A 21,598-nucleotide genomic window follows, 5' to 3' on the forward strand; every position below is an offset into this window, starting at 1 on the left:
TGTCCATTTAAGAGGGGGAGCAATAGAGTGGCTTTGGTGGGCATCTGTCCTCCAGGCCAGGGCCAAACCACCATGGATGCCACTGGCCTTCGTGGCCACGGAGCTGCAGAGCTGCTGGGGGCCGGAGTGGCACTGACCTGTTGAGGAAGATGCTGCTGACGTCGTCGTGTGTGATGGGAGGCTTCTTGGAGCTGGCAGCCATCCGCAGCGGCCGCAGGAAGTTGTTGACCAGGATGTGGAGCTGCTGGACGTACTCAGCCTCGGCCTCCAGCATGCTGAAGACGACCTGGTTCCTCTTGCGCATGCTGTCGGCGTGGGGGGACCTGATGTAGTCCTGGATGATGGTCTTCCACTTCCTGCGGCACAGCCAGCCCCGCAGGAAGCTCTGCACCTGCCAGCGAGCAGCAACCACCCCATCAATCACAGCATCACGGAACGGGGGGCCTGGAGGGGGCCTCTGGAGATCACCCAGCCCACCCCCCCTGCCAAAGCAGGGGCACCCAGAGCGGGTCACACAGGGACACGGCCGGGTGCGCCTTGAAAGTCTCCACACAAGGAGATTCCACCACCCCTCTGGGCAGCCGGCTCCAGGGCTCCAGCACCCTCACACCAAAGAAGTGTCTCCTGTCCAGGTGGAACCTCCCGTGTCCCAGCTTGTACCCCTTGTTCCTTGTCCTATCACTGGGCACCACCAAAAAGAGCCTGGCACCTTCTTCTTGACACCCACCCCTCAGATATTTATGGAACTGGGGCACCAAAGGCCCCCCTGGGGCCAGCACGTGTCTGGGCACCCAACCACACAGAGGTGCACTTGGACTCCCCAAAGAGCTTCCAACCCTTCCTGAGGAACAGTGTAGCCAGCAAGGGAAGGGCAGGGATTGTCCCCCTTTACTGGGCACCAGTGAGCCCACACCTAGAATCCTGGGTTCAGTTTTGAGCCCTCACTCCAAGGAGGACATTGAAGGGCTGGAGTAGGTCCAGAGAGGACAACAAAGCTGATGAAGGATCTGGAGAACAGGTCTGGTGAGGAGCAGCTGAGGGACCTGGGGTTGTTCAGCCTGCAGAAAAGGAGGCTGAGGGGAGAACTCGTTGCTCTCTACAGCTCCCTGAAAGGAGGCTGGAGCCAGGTGGCAGCTGGTCTCAAAATCATGAAGTCCAACTATTCCCCCAGCACTGCCAGGTCACCACCAAACCATGGCCCTCAGCACCACATTTCCATGGCTTTGAAACCCCTCCAGGGATGGGGACTCCACCACTGCCCTGGGCAACCTGGGACAGGCCTTGATGACCATCAAAGGGAAGAAATTGCTCCTCGTGTCCAACCTATACCTCCCCTGGGGCAGCTTGAGGCTCTTGTCTCATCACTGTCGTGTCTGCTCCTGTTCAGAGCAGGTTTCCTCACAGGGTCCATCACTCCCTGCAGGGACACTGCTGGGCCGGGGGCTTTTTCCTTGCAGGGCAAGATGTCAGAGGTGCTGCTGGCAGGTGAGGCCACCTGGGCAGGGACACCCTACTCCGCTGGAGTGCCCCACAGAACAAACCCAACCAGCAGAGCTTCTAGGTTTGCAAACCACTTTTTCCTCTTCAGAAAACGAAACAAAACAAAAAAAAAACAGAGCCACCTCCTCAGACAGCTCCCCCAGACCAACTGCTCCAACATCTGCTACGCCACCACGAGCACCAGGACCCTGCTGAGCACTGCCTCTGTCCCCAGTGCTGCTCTCCAGCCACCACCTACCTTCTTGATCTTCTTGATGTCGCTGTCATCGTCGCTGGGCGCGCTGGTCTGGCCAGCCTGGATGCGCTCGTGGTCCTTCAGCAGGGAGGCTATCTGCAGGCACAAGGTGGGGGAGCAGTCACCTTGGGCATCCTGGCACAACCCAGGAGATGAGGGCAACCACACAGTGCCAGGGGACATGCCACGCTGCTGCTGTCCTCGTGGGAGAAGGTGGATGAAGCAGATCATCTTAGAACATCAGATGGATCTTCCATGCTCTGGTGTTTCTGCATGATGTGCCCTGAGCACCCTCCCAGGGGGCTCTGCCTCCAGTTCCCTTTCTTTAATCCCAAATTCTTTCCAGTGAGGGTGGTGACACACTGGAACAGGTCGCCCAGGGAGGTTGTGGATGCCCCCTCCCTGGAGGCCTGGTTGGATGGGGCCTTGAGCAACCTGGTCTAGTGGAGATGTCCCTGCCAATGGCAGGAGGCTGGAACTGGGTGATCTTTAAGGTGCCTTCCAACCCAAACCATTCTGTGAATCTATGAAATCTGTGCTGCTGAATTCAGTCAGCAGCACCTTGTCCCTGTCCACCTTCTCCTTCAGCATTGTTTTCACTAAACCTCTGCTTCCAGAGGGGGTTTGGCACCCATCAGGAGTCAGAATCATGGAACCCCAGATTGGTTTGGGTGGGAAGGGACCTTTCAAGCTCATCCAGTCCAACCTTCCTGCAATCAGCAGAGACATCTGCAACTAGAGCCCCAACCTGACCTGCAATGGCTCCAGGGATGGAACATCTCCCATCTCTCTGGGCAACCTGGGCCAGGCTCTCCCCATACCCAGTGTCAAGCATTTCTCCCTTCTCTCCAATCTGAACCTCCCTCCTTTAGCTCAAACCATCACCCCTGGTCCCGTCACAACAGGCCCTGCTCAGAAGTCTGTCCCCAGGTTTCTGAGCACTGAAAGGCCACTAGAAGGTCTCTGAAGACCCACTCCTGAAGCCAGTGAGCACTCAGCAGCCCATTCCCAGCCCCATCGCTGGAGCAAACCCTTCCCTGCCAAGGCAGCATCCCACAGCCAGCCCTCCTCCCCTCACCGGGGTGGCCACAGTCACAGAATCACAGAATGTCAGGGGCTGGAAGGGACCTCGAGGGATCATCCAGTCCAACCCCCCTGCCAGAGCAGCATCACCTAGAGCAGGTCACACAGGGACTCATCCAGGCAGGTCTTGGATACCTCCAGAGAGGGAGACTCCACCACCCCCCCGGGCAGCCTGTTCCAGTGTTCTGTCAACCTCACAGGGAAATAATTCTTCCTCCTGTTTCCACGGAACTTCCCATGCCTCAACTTCCACCCATTGCTCCTTGTCCTGTCGTTGGGCATCGCCGAGCAGAGCCTGGCTCCATCCTCCTGACACTCACCCTTTAGGTATTTACAAACAGGAAAGAGGTCCCCGCTCAGTCTCCTCCGAGCTGAAGATCCCCAGCTCCCCCTGTCTGGCTCTTGCAGGGAACACCCCCAGCGAAGGTGACACAAGAGAAGAGTCCAGGCTGGCTCACCCAAACCAGTGTGGCTCCCTGACGCCAGCGCTGTGACATCGCCCGGTCCCTGCCAGCGTGGCGGTGCCACCCGCGCAGCAACCCCGGGGAGCCCTGCGCGGCGGCAGGGCCGTGCCAGGCAGGGCCGTGCCAGGCTCCTCACCTCGGCCTTCAGGCGCTCGATCTCGATCTCCCCGTCCTCGATCTGCTGCCGGAGTTGCTTGGCAACAGTCTTCTCCGTCTCCACGATCTGCAGGAGATGGAGGTACTTCTGCATCAGCGCCTCGTGCTCCGTCGCCAGCGTCCTGTAGCTGCAGGGGACGTGGGTGTCAGAGCCTCTCCTCCCCGGGAACCCCGCTCCGTGCCACCCCCTGCCATGGGCATGGACAGGGAGATCTCTGCCCACTGTGGGTCTTGGGGGGCGGTTCTCCTGCCCTTGGCCCTCCAGCTCAGGGTACCTGCAGGGCGAACCAAGCGGGAGGCAGATCTCCCAGTTTGGGATGCTGCTACTTGGGACTGGTTTGGAGAGGCCTTGGGTTCCTCAAGAGGGTGCAAATTGTAAGGAAATGGGGCAAGAGACAAAGGAACCCCCCCAAAAAAAAAGTCTTAGGCAAGGGTCCCACCTCCACATCCCACCAGTTCCTAGATTCATTGAATGGTTTGGGTCAGAATGGACCTTAAAGATCATCTAGTTCAAACCCATGGGCAGGCACACCTCCCACAAGAGCAAGGATGCTCACGGCCTCAGCCAGCCTGGCCTTGAACACCTCCAGGGAGGGGGCATCCACAACCTCCCTGAGCAACCTGTGGCACTTGTTCCAGGGAAGGAGCACACCAGTGGCTCAAGCCCTTAGGAACATCTGCTCTTGCCAAGATGCTTCTCTCATCTCCTCCATACAACACCCACCTGTCCCCCTGTTTCTCACTGCCAGCCTGGCACCCGCCTTCACTGTGCCAGCTCCTGACCACCCTCCCACGGCGAGCGAGAAGCATGGCATTTCCCTTGTCACAGAACCACCAGCTTGGAGAAACCTCCTTCAGCCCAATTCTGCTACTCCAGATGAAACTGCTCCTGATGGTCTCTGAACTGGGCAGCCCCTGGCACCAGGCTGGGACAGGCAGTGCCAGCCTGCCATGGTAGCATGGGATAGGGATGGGGTTGGGCAGGCACAGGGATGTCTGAATGCAGGCCCCTGCATGGCATGAGAATCCCCAGCATGGAGTTGGGGGTCAGAGGCGCCCCACAGTTCCCAGCTCAACGGCTCTGTGCCCACAGTTCTGTCAGCAGTCACTCTTGGGCACAGCTTTGCCTCTAACACCCCCATGCCCTAGTCAGGGCTGGCAGAGGGCGATACCTGGCATGAGCTATGGCTGCCACCCACTCGTCGCAGTCCTTGGCGTCCTCGGTCCTCAGCTCCAGGGTCTTCTGGTTCTCGTGGTTGAAGTTAACAGTGAAGTAATGCTGGGGGAGCAAGCACAGGGGAGGTCACCTGGGGACCCACCTCACCCCCAAGCCCCACATCTGCCCCCGCAGCAGGAGAACAGGTGAGATGCTGCTCCTGGCCAGGAAGGTTAAGGATGAGGCTGGGAGAGGCTCCAGGGGGAAATCCCACCAGGCTCCCGCTAAAATAAAACCCACCCAGGAGCAGCACCCCGGGGACAACCCTTGCCCAGGGCATGGGGAGGATGAGGAAGGGTGTTCAGCCACACCTGGCACTGGGCACCACCGGGAAGCCCTGTGGCTGTATGCTGGGCAGCTCCCGGTGCCAGGGGCTGGCACCACGCGAGCCGGGAGGCTCCAAGAGCTGGGCAGCAGCTATTTTTAGCCTCCCTTGACATTTGCGGTGTTTGTGCTGATTGCACTCGGTGCCAGCCCGCCCATGGCCGCGGCCGGGGCTGCTACTCAGCCTCCTGTGGTCTCCTAGGAGACAGCCCCACCTGCAGGGCTGGAGGGTGGCCGGATAAGGGGAATGGAGCCACCAGGAAAAGCCCATCCCGAGCCACCAGCTCCTTTGCTGGGCTCAGCCAGGCTGCTGAGCTAATGCCCACGGCAGCAAAGACCCCACCACATCCCAGCAAACCCCACCTGCAGCAGCTGCAGCTCCTCCCTGGCCTCCCCAGCCACCCTCATCCCCTTCCCATCCCTAACCAGCCCCACTGGGCTGAGGAGATGGATCCAGACGGATGCTGCAGGCTTCCACTGGAACTGGGACACAGCCAGGCACTGCTCCCAGGTGATGCTGGGGCAGGCAGCACAGGTGTGCAGATGGACACCCAGCTCCTCCATCCAGCACCATGCCCACCTTAGGCTCATCTCAATGGGCAACAGCCTGAGAAACATCCTCTTGAGCTTCCTCAGCCCACCTGGGGCCAAAGAGGAGAAGGAGTTGTAGAGAGACAGATCTCCCCTCAGCTTCATTTTCTCCAGGCTGAACAACCCCAGTTCCCTCAGCTGCTCCTCACTAGCCCTGTTCTCCAGACCCTTCACCAGCTTTAGCTTTGCTGCCCTTCTCTGGACCTGCTCCAGCTCCTCAATGTTCTTCTTGGACTGAGAAGCTACTTCCATGCAGGATCCTGTAGGTGCAACATCTGTTTCCTGCTAATCATGTGGACAAGCTTTCTCCTCATGGAGCCCCCTCCACTGTCCATCTCCCACCCCTTCCCAACCCATCCAAGCTGGCCAGAGCTCCAGGCACCAGGCTGGCAGCTCTCCTGTCTGCAGGGCACAGCTGGAGCTGCCGCAGCTCTGCAGCCCTTCACTTCTCGCCCCCTTCTTCTCCCTCCCACCCCCAAAGCTTTTATTGGCACCAAGACATGGCTGGTGGAAAACTCTCCCCCAGCATTGGCTCTTTGAGGGTGTGCAGCAGCTCTGTGCCTCTGCTTTGTGCCCACCTCTCACGTCCCTTCCCTTGCCAACAGCAGCAGCAAGAGCTCCTCAGCTTGGCAGGCCTGGAAATCCTCCTCCTGAAACACCAACTCAAACCATCAGCTGTGCCCAGGCACTTCCCAGCCCCAGCACCCAGGGACATGAGGGGTGGGAAAGCCTCTTCTCAGCCCAGATGCCCCCTCATGCCCCAGTGCCACGTGAAGAAATCAGTTCCACAGATGCCAACAGTGAGAGCTCAGCTGAGCCTCCAGGACCAGAACATGGGGAGATGCCTGCATGGCTCCCTCGGGATGGGATGGGATGGGGAGTCTTTAGGCTGCCCTTCCCAGGCACTGCAGCTCCCATGGCACCATGCAGCACCCACTGTGAGCCCTATGCCCACGGCAGGACCAGGCACCAGGTCAGATCACACTGATCTTCACTGGCACCTTGGGAAAGCAGCATCTCGAGCAGCTTCAGGACTTGTTGGACTTTACAATGAGGAGTGGCAGAGCCCACAGCAGGACTGGAGCAGGGATCAGGGCATGGGACCAGGGACAGGTGCCCACCCTGTCTCTCTTGCTTCACCTCAGTGTGTTCATCAGGACATGTCCAGACACACCAGACAGCTTCTGGCTCAGCTAATCCCAGCTCCTGAAGGTTTTGTAGATGGTGGTTTCCAGGTGAGACCAAAGCTTCCCACCATGGCCAGGGCATCACTGCAGGGTTTGTGAGCAGGATGGTTTGGTACCAGTTCCTTGCTCCACAGACTACTAAAGCCAGTTCCTGCAAGGACACAGCCACAGCTCCCCTGTCACTCCCAGTTAACCCAGTCCAGCAGCTGGGAAGCTGCTGGAAGAGCGGAAGTCCCACCAGCTCTGATCTCCACCTGAACTGTGACCCTGCTGTTAGACCAGAACACATCAAAGGCCACAGCTTAGAAGCACAGCTTCAACTTGCTGCTTCTCACACCCATTTTGTGCCCCTATGGTCACTTTGAAGACCTCCCTGGTGCAGTCCCCATCCCTGGAGGGGTTTCAAAGCTGTGCAGATGTGGTATGGAGGGACATGGTTTAGTGGTGACCTGGCAGTGCTGGGTTAAGTGTTGGGACTCCATGATCTGCAAGGTCTTTTCCAGCAGAAGATCCTGGCACCAGTTTGTCTGTTTTGACTGGGAGGAGAGTCCCACAGCACAGTACTGCTCAGGAGCTATTTCTGCATCCAGAACCTCAGCAAACGACTTTGAATTAATGAAGGAGACAACCCAAGGGATTAATGTGCAGGGACTGTCTCCCCAGAAATGTCCTCCTGCCTGGCTGGTGTCCCTGGGCTGGCACAGGCAGTGCAGCCTCTGCCCTCCTGCCATGCCCAGCACTGGAGAAGCAAAACTGCACTCCAAGACGTGGGTCCTGCTGCCCTGGGACACAGGGACCTGTTCACCACAGGGGCTCTGCATACCCAAAGATGCACTTCACCTACTGGCATGCCCATCTGATGCCAGTTCCCACCCACTTGGCCTTCTCCATCCTCCATAACCTCAATAAAAGCCAACAGGAAGGTGCCAGGGCTCCAGTTCCTAAATGCCCAACTGGTCTGTGCCATCCCCTTCTGCTCACACAGCCTCGGTCAGTGCCCAGCCATCAGCTCAAGGTCCAGAAGGGGCAAAAGGCTGGTGGCACAGGACCCTAAGCCTAGCATTCACACCACAGCACCAAGGATAAACCAACAATCTGCTGGTTTGGCAGAAAGGGCAAAGCTGAACCAGGGCTGCATGGTCAAAGCTGCTGCTGGTCCAGCTGAGCTCCTGGAGGGCTTCACTCTGCTGCTTGCTTCATTCAATTAAATAATAAATCAATCCCCAAAAGCTTTAAAACTATGCCATTTCCCAACAGAAAATAGATATTGAGGAGCTGGAGCAGGTCCAGAGCAGGACAATGAAGCTGCTGAAGGGTCTGGAGAACAGGGCTGGGGAGGAGCAGCTGAGGGACCTGGGGGTGTTCAGCCTGGAGATAAGGAGGTTGAGGGGAGACCTTCTGGCTCTCCACAACTGTCTGAAAGGAGGCTGGAGCCAGGTTGGGATCAGTCTCTTCTTCCAGGACAAGAGGAAACAGCCTCAAGTTGCCCCAGGGGAGGTTTAGGTTGGACATCAGGAACAATTTCTGACCCTTGAGCCCAGGCAGCCCAGTGCAGTGGGGGAGTCCCCATCCCTGGAGGGGTTTCAAAGCCCTGGAGATGTGGTGCTGAGGGACACAGTTTGGTGGTGACCTAGCAGTGCTGGGGGAATGGTTAGACTCCATGATCTGAAAGGTCTCTTCCAACCAAACCAATTCTGTGATTCCAGGATTGAAAAAAAAAAAAAATCCCTTTTTTTTCCCCAGTTTTATTATCCCATTCCAGGGATTTTTCCATCCTTCTGCAGTGGGGACACTCCCTACCATGCCAGGTCCACCGCCTGGCATACAGGTAGGTGCTGATGCCGTTGGTGGTTGCTGCAGCTGGCAGGAAGGGCATGAGAGGAGAAGTCCCTGCTCCGGGTGGATGCATCTGAAAATCCAGGGCAGCTTTTAACTCCTGACCTACATAGAGCCTGCTCGGGGGGGACCTGGCACTCAGGAGGAGGAGATGGGTGGTTGGGCAGCTCCTCTCCTTGCTGACAAGGAGGAAAAAAAAACCCAGATTCTGCAGTTTCTGCTCTCTGCTTCAGGAGGGACCATAAGGGTGGGCACCAGCCGTATCAGGTGCTGGCAGCGCTGGCAGGGGGGCACACTGGCATCGCCCATACCACACAGGCATCAGTGGATGGGGTGAGGGGCTCAAAACTGAAGCCAGGAGTCGAGGTGTGGCCTCACCAGTGCCCAGCACAAAAGGGACAACCCCTCCCCTGCCCTGTTGGCCTGAAGAAGCAGCTGGGATCTGTCCCCTCTTGCCACCAAGACTGCAGCTGTGCCCTGCTCAAGCCCTTTCCTGTCCATCTCAGGACCACATTCAAAGCTGCTTGTGGGTCCTCTGCTGCTGCCCCCACTCACCTAGAGCATGGCCCATAGTTGGGATAACCCCAGACCCTTAACAGAGGTGCCCATGATGGAACCCATCATCCACGTCTCTCCTGGTTATGGCTGGAAGCAGCCAGGAATTCCCAGGGGCAGCAGCAGCACCACAGAGGCTGGGACAGCACCACCCAGCAAAGATGCCTACACCTAATGGTGGGGGAGAAGGTGTGGACAAGTGCCTGGCTGCTCTGAAAGGCCCCTCAGCAACCTCTACACCAACAGGACCAGCAGCAGGCACCTGCCCAGTTCCATCTGCAGAGCAGGACTATGTTTGTCCCTGGCTCATCCTTCCTGAGGGTACCAGGAGCTCTGCCCAAGTGAATCTCCTGCAGGGATGAGCACAGATCCCATGGTCCATCCCACTGTGCCCTAACAGCTGCCTGAGCTCTCCTGTTGCCAGAAACAGCTCCATGAGCAGGACCACCAGGGCTTGGCTCTGAGGGAGCTGGAGCTGCCAGCCCAGCTGGGGCTGCTGCAGGTACCCCAGGAGGTCACCCAAGGCATCCAAGCATCTCCCAGCTCCATTTACCTCCAGCTCTTCCAGCATCTCAAGGACGGGTGCCACTGGACAGGCTGCCTGTGGAGCCCACTGCTCTTTGTGCTGCTGCTGCTGAGAAGGGACCTGGCTTTTCCCATGGAAACAAGCAGGACCAGAGCTGGACACACCCCAGGGAGATGGAAAACAATCTCCCTTCCCAATGTGCCAATCACTTCCACAAGCCTTCTCCTATCCCACTGGCCACCTCTGTCCACTGACCTCTGGTCTCCAGCTTCACATCACCTGGTCCTCAGTTTTGCATCATAGCACCAAACACTTCCTTGGGCCTCCCCTGGTAGCAGGAACAATCTTACTCCATCCCCAGCAGATGCTCTGGAGACGGGGAAGAAAAATCCCAGCTGCAGGCTGTGCCCACCAGAGCTTCCCAGGCTTTGTGGAATAAAGGACTGGGAGCTCCAGACAGCTCCTGAGCTTCAAAGTGGAGGGTTTTGCACAGTGCTGCTTCTTGACTTGGTGTCACATTGGCTCTTGTCTGAGCTGCCCTGGACTGCTGGTGAAGCACAGCTCATGGCACCAGGGTGTGGGTCCGCAGATCTGACTCCAGGATGGACCCCTGGAGCAAGCCCAGCTGGGATCCTGCTGCCTGATCATGGAGAGCCCTCACCCCACTGGGGCCATCCCAGTCCTGAGGGGGATGCAGCAGCTCCTACCTCTGCTCCTGCTCAGTCCCTTGCTATGATCCCATCTGCAGTCCCACTCAGGGCACCTTGCATCCTGCCCACCCTCTCCAGGCACACACCACGGACTTGGGGGTCTCTCATGGCCCCTTCCACCAAGGAGCAGGAGATGTGACCAGCTGAAACCACATCCCAGCATCCACACCCTCAGGGGGCTGGGGACAACAGGGCCTGGGGGTGGCATGGCCAGGACACCATGGAGGAATAAAAGGGAGGCTTCACCCCCTGCACCCCTTGCCCCAGCACTGCCAGGCACTCACCCATAGCACCACCACAATGAGCAGCCCAATGTCCTGCATCAAGCCTGAGCAGTGCAGGAGGACCTGGCAGACCTCTCCTCAGAGCCACAGCCTGAAACACACCCAGCACTGAAACATCTTTCGAATAAACCTGGTTTGAAGAACACCTCATTTCTGGGAAAACAAAACAGGACCAGAAAGTGTCCAGAGGTGGCCAAAACCTCTCCTTGGGTTCTCAGTTTCTCAAGTAACTTTGCTCCTTTGCCCTCACACAACCACAGGCTGGAAACACTCTTGTGTTCTCAGCAAAAATTCTCACCAAAGCACGACACATGGGTTTTGAAGACCTCACCTTTTAAACCTCCCCCTCCTCTCCAGGGGCTTTGAAACCTCCCAGGCTTTACTCCATAGAAGGAAGAAGTCCAGGTTGGAGCTGCCCTGCTGCAGGGAGCACTGTTCTCCAGCTCCAGCTGCCACCACCCAGGGGGACAAACACTCTCAGCAAACAACTGATGTGATCACAGGCAAGGCAGGAAATTTCCTTCTTCCCATGGGAAGAGCTGGCAGTGCCAAACCCAGCTGGGCACCAGGAAGGGAATGCTTGATCTGGGCTACAGAACCCAGAGTTGCTCCTTAGAGACCTCCTGCATGGTGCAGGTTTGCACCACAAACACCCTACTGCTTCCTTCCTCTGCTGTGCCACAGCTCAGCTGGCAAAGCTGCAGGCATCAATGGTAGGCACTACCTCTGAACCTGTCCTGGCTGGGTACAAAGTGATGGTCCCAGTGCTGATCCAGGGGAACATCCTGGGGGGGCAGCAAGCCCCCTGAGCCAGGATAACCCCCTCAGGGCACCTGCACTGGGAAGGGGCTGCCAGTCTCTGCCCTGGGGTCTGCCTTCCCCAAACTGTCCCCCTGGCACAAAACAGGAGCCAGGACATGGAGAGCCAGCGGGATCCAAGCCCAGAGAGACACAGGGATCCAAACCCAGAGCCAGTGGGATCCATGCCCAGAGAGACACAGGGATCCAAACCCAGAGCCAGTGGGATCCATGCCCAGAGAGACACACAGGGATCCGAACCCAGAGCCAGTGGGATCCAAGCCCAGAGAGGCACAGGGATCCAAACCCAGAGCCAGTGGGATCCATGCCCAGAAAGACACAGGGATCCAAACCCAGAGCCAGTGGGATCCATGCCTAGAGAGACAGAGGGATCCAAACCCAGGGAGCCAGCAGGATCCAAGCCCAAAGAGATAGAGGGATCCAAACCCAGAGCCAGTGGGATCCATGCCCAGAGAGCCAGCAGATGGAAGCAGGACACGCAGCGACATCCCGCAGACCGTCAGCTGAGGCTGGCAGCACAGGAGGGCAGTGTGACCCTCCCCCTGCCAACACAGACCCCTCCTGGCTGCCATGGCCATGCCACCCGTGATACCCCAGTGCTGGTGCCAAGCAGAGGCACAGCTGTTCCCAGCAATAACGGGATCTTGATCCCAACAGGGAGACGTTCCTGTGCCTGCTGCCAGGAGCAAAGATCCATGCCATGAGCAGTGGGACTGCGCTGCCTCACTCTCCTGGCAGGGCTTTTTGGGATGCCGCGTGTGCCCTCGTTTGCCAGGGGTAATTAATGACAGGGTTCATTCCCTCCGGCTGTGCCCACGGGGTGCCCGGAGCCCGGCTGTAGTTGCCAGCATTGCTTGCCACCGTTCCTGGAGCCAGCCTGGGTAGGAATTATGCAAGAGCTGCAGAGCCGGACCCAGAACACAGGGTGCCTCCTGCCAGCACACAGCCTGGGCTGCCAGTGCCCCAAAACCACTCCACTCCTCCCTGCCAAGGGTGCTTGGTACCCTCTGTGACACTGGCACCCATGGGTGCACAGCTACACTCCGTGCACAGCAGGCAAGGGGTGCCCACAGCAGGCTCCTCTCCACGATGGTGAAGCTGGATTTTGGGAGCTATGGCGGCAACGGGCAGAGATGGGCACCCCCAGACTGGAAACCAATCCTTCCTCCCCCCTAAACTGGCACCAACCCCTTCCCTCTCAAGCTACTCAGATGCACCCCAACACCAGACAAACAAGCCAGAGGTGGCCAGCATTGCTATGCCACGCTTGGTGCCACCCTGCCCAGGCACAGCAAGGGGACAGACACCAAGCCCTGTGTCCATCGGGTGCCACCATCCCTGCAGCTGGCACTACCCAGGAAGGGGGGGGTCACCCTGATTCTCCTGGGGCCTCGCACCAGCATTGCCATTTCGGTGCCATTCCACCCGCAGACATCAGCATCTGGCCAGGAGCCAAGTGCCAGCCACGCGGGTGGCAGGGGGGCCACTGGGTGCCCTTCTCTCACTGTCCGGGGAGGGCACACACTGTATTTCCACCAGGGTCCATGACCGGATCATGCGCGGGGAGGAGGAGTGGGGTGGAACTGCGTGAAACCAGGGACTTGTGTCCCCCCAGCACACACACCCACGGCCCAGCTGCCCCAGCCGCGGGGGCGGGTTCGCCCCCTGGTAAACCCCTGGAGGGAGCACACGGGGCTGGGGGGGCTGCGTCAGGCTGGGGATGGCGAAGCCGAACGGTCTCACGGGAGTCCCGGGGGTCCCCGGACCCCGACAGTGCCGCGGACACGCGTGGGGCTCCGCAGCCGCCGGGGGGCGCCCTGCCGCTAATTACCGGCGGCTAATTAACGGGGGGGGGGGGAAGGAACTGGCAGAGCCCGACACCCCCACTGCGAATGGACTCGGCGCTGCCCTGGGGTGCGCTGGCAGCGCGACCGGAGCCCCGGCACTGCGGCCCCGCTGGGCATCCCCCCGCGCCGGTAACCGCCACCCTCACCGGTAGCCCCCGGCCCTGGCAACGCGTGGGGCAGGTCCGGGGCACCCGGCAGGGCGGGGCGGCGCGGGGAGCCCCGGGAAAGGGGTGCAGGTTTGGCCCCGGAGAGCATTCCCCCTCCATTGCTCCCTGGTCACGGCCAGTCCCGGTCACGCGTGGGGCAGGTCCCGAGCAGCGGGAGCCCCGGGGAACATAGACAGGGTCGGCCCAGGGGCATCACCCCCGACGAGGTGTAGGAAGTTTGGGGGGGGGGGGGGGATACTCCCCGCATGTCGCCCACCTGCTTCTCCAGGGAGTCCTTGGCCGAGAGGGAGGGCTTGGGAGAGGGCGCCCGGTCGCAGACGCAGCCCTCGAGCAGGTAGAGCCCCGAGGGCCGGGAGCTGGAGTCGGTCTCGAAGTAGAAGAGCATGTTGTGCAGCAGCGCGAACCACTTGGTGTGCCATTTTGTGTGGTCGGAGCCCCGCTTGCTCAGGTAGCCCCTCCTGGCGCCGTCCTTCTTCGCCAGCAGCCCCAGGTAGGTGACGTGCCCGTCATTGAGCCGCATCCCCTTCTGCATCTTGCTGGGCAACCGCCGGCTCCTCACATGGTCCCCGCCGGGCGACCGGCGGGCGGGTCCCTGGCGAGCAGCCGCAGCCCCCGCGCCCGCATCAGCGGCTCCCGCTGCCCCCGGAGAGGAGCCGGCGGTCGTTACCGCCGCGCTGGCGGCGGCTCATGCCGCGGCCGAGCCTCGCCGCGCTGCCGCTGCCCCTGCCCCTGCCCCTGCCCCTGCCCCTGCCCCTGCCCCGCTCGGTACCGGCGGCAGCGGGAGCTCTGCCCGGGGAGCGCCGCGTCCCGGAGCCGCGTAAACCGCGGACGGGGCGAGTCATGTGATGCCGGAGCCAGCGGCGGCACCGGGAGCCCGTCAGCGCCGGCCCGAGCCGAGTGGAGCCGAACCGAGCCGAGCCGGGCCGAGCGGAACCGAACCGAACCGAGCGCAGCCGAAAGGCTCCTCTCCGCGGCGGGGCTAGCCGTGCCCTGCCGCCGGCTGCGGGGGTGGCGGTGCTGCTATCCCCGGGGCCGCCCTCGCCACCCTGGGCCGAGGGGTACTGGCTGGGGAGGGATTACCCTGGCAACATCGGAGCCCTGCGAACACGGGAACACCCCACCCCCGGATCCCCGACCCCAGCAAGAGGCACCCCAGGGCACGTGGGACCTCTGGGCACTGCCTGGTGTCCGGGACTTCGGGCCAAGAGGGACTGCTAGGACAGATGAGACCCCAGGGCCAGCATGGACCCCTGCCCACAGCAGGAGCCTCTGGCCAAGAGGCATCCCTGGGCACATAGGATGCCTGGGCACTGCAGAAAACCCTGTCCAAGAGGCACCCCTGGGCACACAGGACCCCCATGCTGGCACAGACCCCTGCCCACCGTGGGAACCCCAGGTCAAGAGCTTATGGGAACCCCCAGCACAACCAGAGCCCTGGGCCAAGAGGGACCAACTGGGACAGATGGGACCCCCAGGGCAGACAGGGCCCCTGGGCACAGCTAGAGTCCCAGGCCAAGAAGGACCTCTGGACACATGGGACCCCTGGGCACAAACAGAGCCCTTGGCCAACATGGAGCCTGAGGTGAGGTGAGGTCCCAAGCCAAAAGTGACCCTCAGGCCAGGAGGGACCCAGGTACAGAGGGCACCCCTCAGGCAGAACAGGACTTGGGTGCAGAGAAACCTTCATGCCAAATCTGGCCTCCAGACTGAGATGCCTTGGCTTGGCATGATCCCCAGGCTGAGCCGGACACCCGTGCCCTGTGGGACCCCCAATGTGTGCTGGCTTTGCATGAGGTTCTGCTGGGCACCCACCCTGGGCACTCTGACCTCAAACACCCACTGTCCTGGGACAGCAGCCCACTGTTCAGCCCTGTGCTTGTTGCTGACCATGGGACAGCTCTACTGGTGGCCTTCCCCATGGTGGGTCCCACGCAGTGTCTGCACCTCCCCACCCAGCAGTGTGGGCCCCAGGTAGTCCCTCAAGCTGGGTGGTCCCCTCACACCATCCCCTCCCTTCCCACCCTCCACCTCCCAACAGGGCACCCCAGTAAGTGCCTATTTGTCACACATGGGAGAGAAGAGGACCCAGGTTCCCTGTTTATTCCTGTTTGCCTCACACTTTGATCCCCCTCCTCCATCCTGGCCTTGGGTGCCCTGCCAAGCAGCACAAAACTGGGAAAACTGGGCAGCTGGAACCTGTGCAGGGTGGGGAGAGCCCTGGTGTTCCCCACATCCCTGGTCTTTCCCGTATCCCTGGAGCTCCCCGTATCCCAGGGATTCCCCAAATCCTGGAGTACTGGGGCTGCTCAGATGCCACAGTGATGGACACGTTGGAGGCCTGAGGTGGCTGCGAGGTGGCTAATGAAGGAGCTGCTGACTGTGGAGGAACCACCCCAGCCCCTGCAGACAGGAGGGCATCAGGAAAACCCTGTTAATTAGCTTTGTTTCCACCAAAAAATGCTGGCAGAGTTCTGAGGAACTCAGTGAGGTCATGGGTTGCCATGGCAACCTGCGGGAACAGGCAGGAATTGGGAAGGGTGCTGGCATTTCGAGCATGGAGCTGCTTGGCCTGGGTGCCTGCTGGGACATGCACCCATTGCCACCCCTTGGGACACAGCCTGGGCACCTGCTGGGTGCTGGAGCAGTGCTGGAGAGGGCTGGGAGTGAGGAGTGGGGCCACTCCATGTCCACATGCCCCACCAGTGTCCCCCTGGCTGAATGTGCCTCCCCTTGCTCAGCTGAAAAGTGGGTGTTAAGGGGGAGAGAGTCCTAAAGCCCACCACCAAAACTGGAGCATCTCTGTGAGGAGGAAAGGCTGAGAGCCCTGGGGCTGTTGAGCCTGGAGAAGAGCAGCCCCAGAGGGGATCTGAGCAATGCTCAGCAAGAGCTAAAGGGTGGGGGACAAGAGATGAGGCCAGACTCTTCTCAGTGGTGCCCAGTGACAGGACAAGAGGCAATGAGCACAAACTGGAACCCAGGAGGTTCCATTCTGAAGAGGAGGAGAAACTTCTTTTTTGTGAGGGTGCTGGAGCCCCAGAGCAGGCCGCCCAAAGAGGTTGTGAAGTCTGCTTCTGTGGAGAGCTTCCAAACCCTCCTGGCCATTGTGATCCTGGGCAAGCTGCTGTGGGTGCCCCTGCTTGGGCAGGGGATTTGGACTGGATGATCTGAAGAGGTCCCTTCCAACCCCCACCATGCTGGAACTGGCTGCAGCAGCTGGACTTTGCTCCCCATCAGTGATGGTTTAGCCTGGACTCCTCTCAGTGATGGGGAGGGCAGTGGAAAAAATAGCTGTGGGCTGACGAGGCTCCAGCAAACACGGAAACTCTGCTTCCCAGACCAAAGGGAGGGCTCTTTTTTGCATGTGACGTTTGCTTGGATTGATTCCAAGGCACTGGCAGCACGACCCAACTGCTCACCTTCCTCACCTCTCCCCAGCAGAGCCACTCAGAAGAGCCAGCCCCACCACTGCCATGAGCTGGGGACTGTGTACAGAAAGGCTTCCCAATGCTTCTTCCCAGCACTTTGATTGCAGCAGCTCCTTTGCTCTTCATTTGAGTGTTTAATGAACCCACACTGGTTCCTGTGGGGATCCCACAGAGCTGAGCTTGGAGCCTGTGCAGAGCTGTGGAGCAGCACCTCCACCACCCAAGGGTGCAGGGACTGATCTCAGGGCGAAGCCCAGGGCCAGGAATGGTGCTGGGAGCAGTGGGAGCTGCTGGGAAGTGTCCAGAGAAGGGCAACAAAGTTGGTGAAGGCTCTGGAGAAAAGGGCTGGTGAGCAGCTGAGGGACCTGGGGTTGTTCAGCCCAGAGAAAAGGAGGCTGAGGGGAGACCTTCTGGCTCTCTCCCTGGAAGGAGCTTGGAGCGTGGCAGGGGTTGGTCTCTTCTCACAAGGAACAAGTGACAGAACAAGAGGAAATGGCCTCAAGTTGTGCCAGGGGAGGTTTAGGTTGGACATGAGGAACAGTTTCTTCTCGGAAAAGGTTGTCAAGGCCTGGCCCAGGCTGCCCAGGGCAGTGGTGGAGTCACTAGCACTGGATTCCATCCCTGAGCCCATCCCTGAATCCTTCCTGGCCACGAGGGCACCACGCTGCCTCACGGGCAACTTATTGTCCATCAGCATCCTCAGGCCCTTTCCCACCAGGCAGTTTCCAGTGACTCTGCCCCCAGCCTGGAGCATCCATGGGGTTGTTGAGACCCAAGTGCAAGACCCAGCACCTGGTCTCCTTGAACCTCATCCCGCTGGCCTCAACCCACTGCCCCAGCCTGGCCAGGTCCCTCTGTAGATCCTCCTGACCCTTCAGAAGATCAACACTCCCACCCAACCTGCCGTTATCTGCAAAGTGACTCAGGATGCCCCAATCCCCATGTGCAGATCCCTGATGAGGACACTGAGAGAGGTGGCCACTGAGCCTGCAGGCTCAGTGGCCACCTCTCTCAGTGTCCTCATCAGCTGCAGGCTGATGCTAAACACAAACACCACAAAGATCCCCCAGTCCCCACACGCTGCCAGGTTCTGTGGGCGCTGGTATTTACAGCAGCTCCCCCAGCTCCATCCCAGCCTCTCCCTTAAAGGCCGAGCTCAGCTGCCACCCACGGGCAGCTGCCAGCAGCGGGCAGAGCCAGCAGGCAGCTGGGGAGGCAGAGCCCAGACAGCTCCAGAAGCTCCCATGCACCAGGCACGGGATGTGGTGCTCCTGGTGAGAAGCTCCTTACAGGTATCTTGATCCAGTCAGGCTCAGGGGCATTGACCTAGGGCTGGGGCATCAGCCAGGCACCACCAAATGTGTTTGCCCAGCACACGGTGGCATCCCAGACTGCTGACATCCCAGTGCTGAGCATGGATGCTGTCACCCCCAAGAGCTCCTCTGCCCTGGGCAGAGTGTACAGAGGGCTTCCAGCGGCTCCATGGCTCACAAAGCATCCTGGACTCAGCCCAAAGCAGCCTTTCCCAAAGGAATTGGCAGGAGATGTAGTCACAGTTTGGGGGAGGTGGGAGATGCCCTGTCCCTTGACCCATTACAGGTTGTCTGGGGCTCTGAGCAGCCTGCTCTTGTTGCAGATGTCCCTGCTGGCTGCAGGGAGTTGGATTGGATGAGCTTGAAAGGTCCCTTCCCACCCAAACCAGCTCATGGGCTCAAGCTGCTAAACCACCCCAGGGGAGTGCAAGCCCCATCCCTGGTGGAGCCAGCTGAACCTCTGGTTAAGGTCTGGCTGCAGCCAATGCCAGGCAGGTGGTGCTGTCCCTGTGTCACTCGAGGAGGTTCCATCTGGGCCAGGCTGAGTGGGACACTGGGGTTTGGGGCAGTCCTGCAGGCACAAGGCAGACAAACCCCACCCAGCTGTGATGCAAAACCCAAGCTTTTCCATTTGCTAAGCAGGAGACTTTGAAGGAGCAGGAACGGTGAGCTCCCATCTCCTGTCAAGCCACCCAGGCAGAGCTAGTGTTGCCCCAGCTCATCCATGGACAGGACAGAGCCACCCAGTTCAAGAGACACCCTTACTGAGATCTGCTCCCAGGTGAGACCCAAGCCCAATCCAGCTCCCCAGCAGCTCCTGGGGTTCTCAGGGCTGGGCAGAGACTCTGGAAGATGGCCAGCCAGCCTCCTCAGTATACCAGAATCAGCACCACCTCCCAGACAGCTCTCTGCTAACTGGCTCCATTCTGTGTGTCCTTTGGGCAGAGCAGGTTCCATCACCACCATCACACATCTCACCTTCCCTACAGGGCAGTGTCCAGGGGAGGGATGAAACCTGGCTCCTGGGGACAACCTGTAAGCTAGAGCACTGCTGTGCCTACACTTCAGCCTCTACACTTCAGCCTCTCACAGAATCCCCACATTCCAGCATGGTGGTGGCTGGAAGGGACCTCTGGAGGTCATCCAGTCCAACCCTTGTGCTCAAGCAAGGGCACCCACAGCAGCTTGCCCAGGATCACAATGGCCAGGAGGGTTTGGAAGCTCTGCAGAGAAGGAGCAGAGAAGTCTGCTCCAGGGCTCTGACATCCAGGACAAGGCTCTGCTGGCCCTGCTCTGTGGGGATCAATCCATGCCACTCCCACCACCACAGCTGGGACCAAACACTGGGAAGAGCAGAGGTTTGCTGAGCAGTTCAGGTTGGGAAAGCATCTCCAAGTGTGATGTCAACCCCTCAGCAGCAGCCAGCTCCACAAGCAAATGGCTCTGGCCCCCTGCCAGGCTCTTCAGCACTGCTGGACTTCACTAACTGGTGATAGCAAAAGACAGGCCCCGTGGAGAGAGGTTCTCCAGAAGGTGATGGAGCCCCAGCAGCCTCCTCCCTCCTTTGCATGGCAGCCCATGGCATGATGTACAAATGCAAATAAGGTGCCTGGGAAGTCGCCGAGCTGCCGGTGCCTGGAGCAGAGCCTGGGCAAGAACAACCTGGTGCCCAGAGAAGAGCCTAGGTGAGGAGCAACCCAGAGCAGAGCCTGGGCCAGCAACACCCTACTGTTCCAGGATGTGGGAATGGCAGGCAGCTTGGATGTGGGAATGGCAGGCAGCTTGGTCTGCAGGCCTCCACAGCTCACTGGGGAAGGTCCCTTCCCACCAGGGCTGTGCTAACAGACAGATGCCAGGAGGACCCACCTGCTAGTCGGCACTTGGAAGGTTTGCCAAGCTGCAAGAGCTGCCCCATGAGCCCTAGTCTGGAGGAACACAGCAGGGATCTGGGAATCAGGGAGCTCGTGGAGAGGGAGCTCAGGGAGGATGGAGGACCTTGTCTCAGTGCTTGGTGTGTGCCAGGAGGGACAGGGCAAGGACAGGAAAGTGACACAAACCTGCAGTCTTGTAGACAGGGATACTGTTCTCCAGGCTGAACACTCCCAGGTCCCCCAGCTGCTCCTCACCAGACCTGTTCTCCAGGCCATATTCACCAGGGGTTGCCCTTCTCAGGACACTTTGTATACCAGAGCTCTGGAGGGCTTTAGCATGAGGCTCTTCACCTGCCCTGGCATGGACCTGCACTCTGCTCGCCCAGGTGGGCACCTGCCTGTGAAAGCTGCCACCACCACCCATCACTCATTCCCCAGCCATAGGCAATGTCCATCCTCTTCCCACCCAAGGAACAGTGGCTCAGGGTGCTGCAGAATCTCAGGGTGCCATAGTGGGGTGCTTGGCACCTCTGCCCTGCCGTGGGATGGGGACAACTTTCACCTATGTCCAGGCACCTGCTGCTCTACATGGGCTGGGCAGATGCTGTGTCATCATCCCAGCAGATCGAGGTAGCATAGGGATGGCTGAGGCTGGCTGAGGTACTGGTGGGGACACATGGCACCATGGAGCTGCAGGATCCACCACCAAGCTGAGGTCCCCAGGGGAGAGGTGACAGGAGCTGCCCGTCATGGCCGGGGCTGTAGGAGATATGCTGCAGCCTTGAAGCATCAGGCAGGGACCACCCCAACACCAAGGTGGCTCCAGTGAGCATGGTGGGCACTGTGTCACCTGGCCACACTTCAGCTGGGACCTCACTGAGCTGCTTGTGGTAACCCAAAAGAGCTTCCAAGAGCAGCAAAATGACCTGTGGAGAGAGCAAACCTACCAGATCTTGGGCTGGAGGATGAAGTGTCAGCCCAACAACCTGGTTAGTGTGGCATTGCCAGCCCCCCAGCAGCAGTGAGGGACACTGAGGAAGCCTGGGGACACACAAAGCCAGCTCTGAGCACCAGAAGATCTCCCCAGACCCTGCTCTGCAGCATGTCCCAGCAGCAGCATGCCCATCCCTGCCCACCCCAGACACAAAGCCAGAGTGTCCTGTTCTGTCTGTGCCATCTTCCTCACTGGATGCTTCCTCTTCTGCAGGGCTGGAAGGTACAGTGGGCCTTGGTGACCTCAGAAATGATCCCATCAAGTGCAGGTCCCTGATATCTAACATGCTGCCCTGCCTGGTGCTCCTCTGTACCCCTTGCAGGAGGGCAAGGACCTGAGCAATCCATGGCTTGGTGAGAGGGCAGAAAGCAGCTCTTTCCCCAGCATGTGCCAGGGCAAGGAGCTGGCACCTGGGCACAGCAAGGAGCAGAGCCAGCAGCCCTCTCCACGGGCTCAAGAGCTGCTGGCATAAATTACCAGGTTGTCAGCCCTGGT

At 59.7% G+C, this 21,598-nt stretch overlaps 1 protein-coding gene across 2 annotated transcripts in view; it reads right to left on the reverse strand.

The window, feature by feature from the left end:
• RASGRF1 (Ras protein specific guanine nucleotide releasing factor 1) overlaps positions 1-14,032 on the reverse strand; it is a 36,188-nt gene extending 22,156 nt beyond the window's left edge. For both annotated transcript variants that reach the window (XM_054387985.1, XM_054387984.1), the window contains exons 1-5: positions 13,757-14,032; positions 4,611-4,717; positions 3,419-3,566; positions 1,739-1,831; positions 138-391 (exon numbers count right to left, since the gene is read on the reverse strand). In XM_054387985.1, the coding sequence (XP_054243960.1) occupies positions 138-391; positions 1,739-1,831; positions 3,419-3,566; positions 4,611-4,717; positions 13,757-14,032 (878 nt within the window). The remainder of the gene's footprint in view (positions 1-137; positions 392-1,738; positions 1,832-3,418; positions 3,567-4,610; positions 4,718-13,756) is intronic.
• Between the last annotated feature and the right edge of the window lie 7,566 nt (positions 14,033-21,598).

Source organism: Indicator indicator, chromosome 16 (assembly GCF_027791375.1).
Source record: "Indicator indicator isolate 239-I01 chromosome 16, UM_Iind_1.1, whole genome shotgun sequence".
NCBI classification, from domain to species: domain Eukaryota; kingdom Metazoa; phylum Chordata; class Aves; order Piciformes; family Indicatoridae; genus Indicator; species Indicator indicator.